The following is a 9,044-nucleotide window of genomic DNA, read 5'->3' as shown; positions in this document are numbered from 1 at the left end:
TTATTCCTAATATTGTATTGAAGTTAACCTAAGTTAACTTGGTCTCTTATGTGGTCAACTAGAAGTTCTATTCTATTCAAAAGAAGCTACTACCATAGAGTTGATATTAAAGGTAGAGATAACGAGGTATGGGAGGTATTTCACTTAAATGACGCTCTCTATATCTTTAATATTAACTATTGCTAGTACACGTAGACATTTTGAGTTGTGACCTTATTAAATTTATTATTATTATAAATTAATCAAAATTATAAAAAGAAAAATAACTTATTCGCGAGAATATATTGATAAAATGAGTAACCAAATGAATGCTTTATATTAATTTTTTTTCCTGCGTTTAATATTTGACGCTGTAACTATTTCAGACGGCGTTCTATTCTAATCTAGCGTCAAATGCATTCACCTAGTAAGACTTAGACCACAATGCCATCTGAAATATATATATGGCGTCAAGCACAAAGTCTAAACATTGTTCAAATTTTCTACCGGGTATCATTAATGTTTTTCTTTACATATTCGAGGACCAATTAACCATGTAAATATCTTGATTTAACCCTTTCGGTCCCGAATTTGAAATTGTGAGAGAATTTTTTTTCTGGTATAGTTTACCTTTATTGAGGTAATTAAACATATACTTATAAGTTTAGCAAAAATTGGTTCATTTTTTTTTAATGTGAGGTCAACATAAGTGATCAACGGGGTTTAAAAGTAAAATCGCTAGCAGGATAATACATACATACATTTATTTTACATGGAATAATTTAAAACAATTATTTGCTGACGATATACAAATATTGACATTATATTTTTCACCATAAAATCTAAATCTAGAAGAACAAAACTTTTTTTTAGATCTCTGAAGTGTTTTATTCTAGGCCAATGAACCATTGCATAAAAACAATTATCGGCTTGGGATCAATCTAGATGAAGTCCTTTGTATGAAAGGTTGATATTTTCCAAGCTTGGTTCTTGTGGTTGACGTCCGCTTTAGTTAATGATTCACAAATACTTATAGTAAATGAAAGGCATCTTTCTTTTTTGTTTAAAGTTGATACTCCAACCAACTCTTTGTGATAGCCAATGTCCCAAAATGGGAAATAACGCACAAAGTTCATTTCTTTGAACGAATTAATATACAATATAATTGAAGAAGGGCGTCTAACTTAACCACACAATTTTTTTTTCGGATGTAAACCATTTTTAGCTGTATCAATACAACCCTTGCCGATATAACTGCAAATAATATTTACTATTTTATTGTCTTTCCATTGGGTTATAACAACATTTTTATTGCCAGTTACAATTTTTTGATGGCTCCTCTTTTTGTTTTTATATTGAAGATTACAGGCCATTTACCACTTCTGTCTGTTCTAATAGTAGCAGTATGCAAAGTTTTTCTACTTTTGGGTTTCTGTACGACACTAATTGAAGAAAAAAAATTATGCACATATAAGAAATAGTTCATATAGTCTGGAATTCGCTCTGACAATTGAAGAACTATTCCAACTGTTATTCCATCATTTTGGTACTGTTCATTGATAGGTGTCGTTTTTCTTAATATATTATTAACAAGGCTGTAATAGGGTTCCTACTCAACCGATTAAGGCCAGAAGGTAGCCTACGCAGACGATATTGACCTTCTAAGCAGAAGGGAAATAGAGCTTCGAGAGGACTTCAATGCGGAATCTAATCGAGTAGGGCTCAGTGTAAACCAAGCTAAAACGAGCAGCCGAGACCACATAGACACGGCAACGTTTATGGTAGATAACTACACCTTCGAGCATGTTAACAACTTCTAATACCTTGGCTCTCTCATAACTGAAAACAACAAGACTGCACTGGAGATACAGGTGATAGTGAAAGCTTGAAACAAAGCGTATTACGGTGCCTAGTAGATACTGAAATCCCGCTTATTCATCAGGCGCATAAAGGGGAGAATTTACCATGTCCAGTTATCATGTATGCTTCTGAAACCTGGCCAATGACTGTTAGAAACGAACTCAGACTCAACTCGTGGGAGAGGAAAGTACTTCGGTGACTCTATGGCCCCATCAAGACCAAAGATAGAATAGCGCATCCGCACTAACGCTGAGACTTACGCCATGTATGGAGAACGCAAGAGTGCGAGACTAAGATGGAACGGATTCCGGAGGGTCGAGGAGTCAAACTTGCATACCGGCAAAAGCCGGAAGACCGCAGACTACCAGGACAACGTCGCATAAGATGACATGATGACGTAGAACAGGGCCTAAAAGAACTAGACGTCCGTAACTGGCGGAGAACAAAACATGTCCTATTTAGTGGAATTATTTTTAATATATTGTTCGATGTTGCGAGTACCTTTGAAAGGTATCATCTCCTCGTCGATGCATAAATTTGCTTGTAGCTCTAATTCCCTACAACGATCACGAACTACATCCAAGAGTTAACGTCCCTTCCACAATTATTAGGTTTCTCGGTTAGAAAATGCAAATTATTTCATAATGTTTTCGAATCTATTTCTTGAAATAGTCTCATCTATTGACGTTATACCTATGTGGGAATTCCAGTGAAGACGCAACCTAGGAAACTTCCCATAAAAATATACATAGACTTCCTTTTCGTTAGCCGTGATGTTAACACTGATGAAATTTTCTTTGATGGAAACTAGATTTTTATTATTTGCCATTACTTCTAAATGTTATCTGGTATATATTCTTTGAGAGATAAATATGTATCAGGTAAGTCAGTAGTCTCATCTACTTCGTTTATCACATCTTGTGCTTCAATAGGTGGACGGGTATAATCAGTTGCTTTCCATTCATACTTACTGGATTTCTTAATCGGCTTCTTCGCTTGTTTATCGTTTTTCTTCCTGTTCTGCTTTACGTTCTTAACTTATTCTATAACATCTGAATTTGCATCTATGTCATAATCCTCATCTGCGTCTATATCATACTCTTCATCTGATCTATATTTTACTCTTCATTTGTATTTATGTAATACACTTCATCTGCTTTTATGTCATACTCTTCATCTGCTTTTATGTCATACTCTTCATCTGCATTTATGTCACACTCTTCATCTGTAGGTATCTCATACAATTCATCTGACTCTATATCATACTCTTCATCTGCTTTTATGTCATAGTCTTCATCTGCATCTGCTTATGTTCTTCTGTATTAGGATCATTCATATTGTTTTGAGTTTCACGTTGCCTAGTGTAATGTTGATATTAATCTAATTCATCTTCAGTTTCTGACAACTCGACATCAAATTTATCTCTCTAGCTCCTGAAGGACATTTTCACTTTACTCTTACAACCCTTGTCGATCAAGTGCCGAGTACGATTCCTGTTTCTTTTTTTTTGTATTAACGGCCTTAGAGATGTAATTTTTTATGTAATACATTACTGTACAGATACCTAATGTACATATTAGTGACCATGTAAACAAAATCCGTACTTAGAAAAAGATCTACAATATTATTTATTCACGTACAACTGCCTCTTCCATTTTGGCAAATTGCTGTCATTTCTAACAAACAAATTACTGATTAAGATTATTTTTTAATAGATGGCACTACGAGTCCGGTTTATCAGTATTTAAAATCACGTATTCTTAGTAAACAACGGTGCAAATTTGTCTTCCGTCTCTTGCTCTTGAAGGACATTTACACTTTTCTCATACAACTCCTTCTCGACTAAAGGCCGAGTACGATTCCAGTATTTAGATTAGTCAACGGTGCAAGTTTGGATTCCTAGACAATTATGTTTAAGGGCCCTTTCACACCAAACGAATCAGAATCACTCCGAATCAAGTTGAATCTGATTGACCAAGATTCGGCTTCGAGCGCTCCGTTTAAATATAAAGGGACTCTTTTCCCGCCTTCAGACCGGACGAATCTGGTTCAATCAGGTTTGATTCGAGGTCGCACTTGATTCGACCTGTCAGATTCCTTGTCCGATCAGTTTGGAATGAACAACCATACGAGATGGACGTGGAGTTATTAATTTTAAAAGTTAAAGAAAATATTGTGATGACGCCAGTGATAAAAATCACAGCAACAGAAATCTCATATCTTCTGTGTGGAGGAAAATTGGCGAAGAATTAAACATTCCAGGTAAGAATTATTCAGGTTGATTCAGCTGGTGTGAAAGAGTGGAGATGACGAATCAGATTCAACTTGATTCGGAGTGATGCACATTGATTCGGATTCGTTTGGTGTGAAAGGGGCCTAAAAATTTATAATGGCTGCATTTGTGATCGTCACAGCCAAAAGGGTTGAAGATAAGATATATCTATAAACGTTTTTTTTTTTATTCTAACGATAATTTGTTAACTAAAAGTAACTAATTTTTTGCCTGATAATTACAATTAGTTTGGTGAATTTATTCGTGACACTCATTAATCCACATTTGATATTAATCGCTTCCAGCCATTAATTTTAAGATTAAGATTTACATTATACATGTGCTTGTTTAGATGGAGTATAATAGAGGCTGTTTACATTTGATGGCGTTCTGGTCTAATTGCAACGTCGTGACCGCATTTGACACTTGAATTCAGCGTCAACATTAAACTGCACCATATTTCCTTAAGTGTACAGATGTAAGATATTTTTATTACATTCAATTATTGGAGTTAGGTCAAATGCTTTGGCACTGCGAACTAACTAATGTATTAATTGTAGAAAATGAGTTTTTTTGACGTTTTATAGTTTGGTGTAATAAACCAGGGTGTCTAGTAAAAATTGAAAATCAAATTCCTGTCTTTCTCCCAATTTTTCCAGGTTTATTTTCACATTTTCCCGGTTGAAATTTCGTGAATTTGCTCCACTTTTATGATGATTAATATTTATTTTAGAAAATTCTTGCTTCACTGCTGCAAGTTGTTTTTGAGAGTCCTTAAAGATTTTTTTCTTCTTTGTTTCCAGTTTTATATATTTTCTTCCAAAATATTCTTATTGACAGAAAATCCTCTCTTTGTTGTCGCATTTCCGCGAGAAATTATTAAAAGAAGTTGCAACACATTTTTTAAATTACTGTTTTCAATAATTTGCAACCAAAAATCATCTATTCTATCTTTATTTGTGGTGGCGTTGCATCTGTGTAGTCAAATGATTCAGACATCAGTTGTACGGATTGTTCTGGATCGTTGTCAGTCTTTTTGGGATCAAAGAAACTTGTTGCTATAGTTAATTTGGGTGCTAAGGGGCATTTTTCGAAAAGTTTGAAAACATTATACACTGGATATCGTTTATAACGACCTTCAATGGACCAGGCACATTTGGTCGCTATAGCCGATCGTCGTTATAACCGATCATGACATCTACATTAAGCAAATGTGAAATAGGAATTTTGTTAAATCAATTACACATTGTCAACATAATAATAATAGAATTTTTTATTGATAATGATATAAAAGTTAATTTTTTAAAATAATTAACATAAATAAAAGGAAAATCAATTTCGAGCTGAAAAGTAATCGGTAATAACTTTTTGTTTTTTACATTTTTTTAGATAAAACGAAATTTTTTTTTCGATTTCATCAAGTCCAGATTTTATATTCTGAGTACAAAATTGATTGTCACACATCACAAATTTCTTCAAAAGTTGTGCCGCCCTCAATGCGTCGGTTAACGGTGGGATGTCAAGTTGTTCTTCTTCATCCTCTTCTCCATTGTCGGTTTCAATATCGGCGTCAAGTTCATTGATAAGGTCCTCATCACTAATATCTTGTTCCGTGTGGAGACCCTCGTCAATTTTTGCATAGTCTGCTAAGACATCTTTATTTATTAAGGTTGGCAGTTCTAAGGATTCGGACCACGGCAAAAACTCAGGTTCATCCAGTGCGTTAGTTTCGGCTGGTTCTGACGGTTGTTCCTCATTTTGATTTCCCAGCACACCAGAATGTTTGAAACAATTTGTGATTGTTGTCGCAGGTACATCTTCCCAAGCTTGGTGGACCATTATAATAGCATCAAGGATGCTAATTTTTGTTTCCCGATTTTCCTCCACATCTTGAAGAAACCGTAAAACAAGCTGCTTTCTGAAATTGGTTTTAATCTTCTGTATTATCCCTTGGTCCATTGGCTGGAGAACGGACGTTGTGTTAGGTGGTAAAAATACAACCTTTATAAATTCAAAATCTCTCAAATTAATATGAGAAGGGCAATTATCGATGAGTAGCAAAATCTTTCTGCGCTTTTTCTTCAATTCCTTGTCCCAGTCTAAAAGGAATTTATTGAACAGATCGGTTGTCATCCAGGCTTTCTGGTTATTGTAATAATCGACTGGCAAATTTTTTACATTTTTGAAGCAACGCGGGTTCTTAGACTTTCCTATCACGAAAAGCTTACGTTTTTCTGATCCACTCATGTTTGCAGCAACTAAAACAGTTATCCTTTCTTTCGAAAGTTTCCCGTTTGAACATTTTTCTCCTTTGAAGTGAAGGGTACGGTCAGGCGTAAGTTTATAAAATAAACCTGTCTCATCAGCGTTGAATACGTCACTATCACTGTAGCCTTCTCGAATAGTAGGCCAAACTTTGGATAGCCAATCATCAGATGTTGCCGATGGGACTCCCGCGGCTTCCCCACTAAATTTTTTAAAAACAATGGCATGCCTAACGCAAAACCGTTGGACCCAACTTCTGGAAATAATTTCTTCCGATTCCCTGGAACTACGGGGGATAGATTTTAAAAAATCATTCGCTTTTGCTAGCAGATTTGGGCCAGAGATCGGAATATGTATTACGACTGCGTTGGATTTTGAACCATTTCAAAAGTAACTGATCCACATTCTCGTTAGTGGAATTACGGAGTTTCTTTTTTTTTAATGAATCCCCTTTTTGAACAATGTCTTTTATCTCATCTCTTTTTTTCTAAATGGATGATATTGTAGAGTGACTCACCTCTAATTCTTTTGCTAGGCTGACGTTCGTTTCTCCATTCTCTAGACGGCAGCAAATGAGGTATTTCTCCTCCAACGTAAAAGTTTTTCTTTTAAACATGATGTTCACAAGTTACCACACAGAGTTACACCTTTGAATGTTAAAGTTAAACTACATAAGCAAAGAGTGAACAGTCAGAAAAGTCCCCACCACTTCAAAACCCGATCGAAAAAGGTTTCCTAGAAAAATTAGGGATTTTTGTACGCAATTTTCTCCTTATGAATTACTGGTAAACACCCAGAAAAGTCCTCACCAGTTTAAAACCTGATTTTCTATCAAAAGGGGTTTCCTAGAAAAATAAAGGCTTTTGTAGACAATGTCTCCTTATGAATTACAGGAACGGCGTCGCTAAAACCGATCTTTTAATTTGGTGGGTCTTACCAAAATGAGTTGTTATAACCGATCAGTCGTTATAACCGAGGTCGTTATTTCCGATCAAAAATGCGTTGCTAAGGCTTGTAGAATCACGGGTCCGGAAAATATGGTCGCTATAACCGATACGTCGTTATAACCGAGGTTGTTATAAACGATATCCAGTTTGTACAATCCTTGCGAAAGATCAACATGTCCCCAATGCATCTTTTCGAAGCTGCTCTCGCGGCATACCCTAAATCGATGTCTTTCACATTTTTGAGGTTGCAAAATAAACCATTGGCATGTTTTATGAAAATGTCTATTTTAAAAATAGTAGTCTGTAACAAATCGCCTGTTGAGTTATTCAGAACCGAAATTGGTTCTTCATAAAGAAATGGAGGCAATCACATCACACATATTTTTAAGGAATGGCTCTAGTTCTTAGGATAAGGACTGAAAGAAAGTTATTGCAGCCAATAGTAGTTTATTATCCAAAGACTTTTCCACGGTTTTAAAACTTTCACATGATGGATTCTGATTCGTGTTTTGCAGAGAAGATATGAGCGGATATAGTGATTAATTTTTTTGAGAATCATGTATGTTTTCTAACCATCTTACTAAACAGCATTTCGGAAGGAACTCAAAGCAACCAGTAATGAATAAGAATACTCCTCGTCTGGAAGGACTGTCTTTGAACAAATTGTTACATGCTCTGAAGTTAACCAACCATAGATACCTGAGCTCGTAAAAGTGCAGTTACGAGGGAGGTTCAACATATTGGAAGGTTTTGGAGCTATACAAACACCAATTGCTATGCCTGGCTGGCTCACTCAAAACTACTGAAAATTCCTGTCTTTCCCGGTTTTCACGGCTCCTAGACACCCTGTAACCCTATATCAGTACTGGGAAAATGCATTTGCGCTATCTTTATGAGATGATTCGAAACATGCGTGCCATCTTTTTGAATAAGATTATGACCAGTTACAATCGAACGAACTCCACAGATAGCGTTATCTATTTGACATACCGTATTTAGTTAATTGAAAAGCTCCAATACGATTGTAGATTTGTAGTTACAGAAGTTATAATTATGCATATGGTCATGGTCCCAATCAAGATGGTAACTCCGATGCCAAAGTCATTTTAGTAAAAGCTTTCCTAGTACTCATATATTTAAGACGTACATTGACATTTCAACTTCTTTCACAAAACAATTATTGCTTTGGATGAACAAAGCACTTTGTCCATATCATATCAAAATATTTACATTGAATGAATGGTCGTATATGTAAAGTAGACATATTCGGTATATGCAAAATAATGATTATAAAAATGAACTACTTTTGAGAAATGTGAAAAATCGTTCCAATTTGCCTTACAAATCAGGGCGTAGAGTCAACGTTTTTTTCGATATTGTCCCCTGTGCCGACACAGGCCCTTGCTCTTTGACTCTATTTCCATAACGCGTTGGATCTTGTAGTGTATTCACACAGAACCGGATAAAACAAACCCAAAGAAAGTGCACGATTTTAAACCATCCATTTCTAATCTCACTTTATTGGGGCGCTCATTAATATATTTCTTCCTAGGATTTTGGATTGAATAAAACGTTGAAAAATCAAGGATTGTAATTGATAGTATTCTAAGATACCCAAAGTTTTTGTAATGAATAAATTGTTTCAACTAAGTTATTTTTTATTTAAATACCATATCAAAATTCTCACTAATTCTGACTAGAATACCATAAAGGTCGGTTTG

General features: G+C 35.2%; 1 protein-coding gene across 1 annotated transcript; it reads right to left on the bottom strand.

Moving 5' to 3' along the window:
• Nucleotides 1-2,957: 2,957 nt before the first annotated feature.
• LOC130440613 (tigger transposable element-derived protein 4-like) lies at nt 2,958-7,511 on the bottom strand. Its single transcript, XM_056773874.1, has 3 exons — nt 7,378-7,511; nt 5,572-6,662; nt 2,958-3,142 (listed from the first exon to the last, which is right to left on the bottom strand). The coding sequence occupies exons 1-3, from the start codon at nt 7,509-7,511 to the stop codon at nt 2,958-2,960; spliced, it is 1,410 nt and encodes a 469-aa protein (XP_056629852.1).
• Between the last annotated feature and the right edge of the window lie 1,533 nt (nt 7,512-9,044).

This window comes from Diorhabda sublineata, chromosome 2, assembly GCF_026230105.1.
Source record: "Diorhabda sublineata isolate icDioSubl1.1 chromosome 2, icDioSubl1.1, whole genome shotgun sequence".
NCBI lineage: Eukaryota > Metazoa > Arthropoda > Insecta > Coleoptera > Chrysomelidae > Diorhabda > Diorhabda sublineata.
The sequence above is the reverse complement of the archived record's forward strand: the minus strand, read 5'-3'. Positions and strand labels throughout refer to the sequence as shown.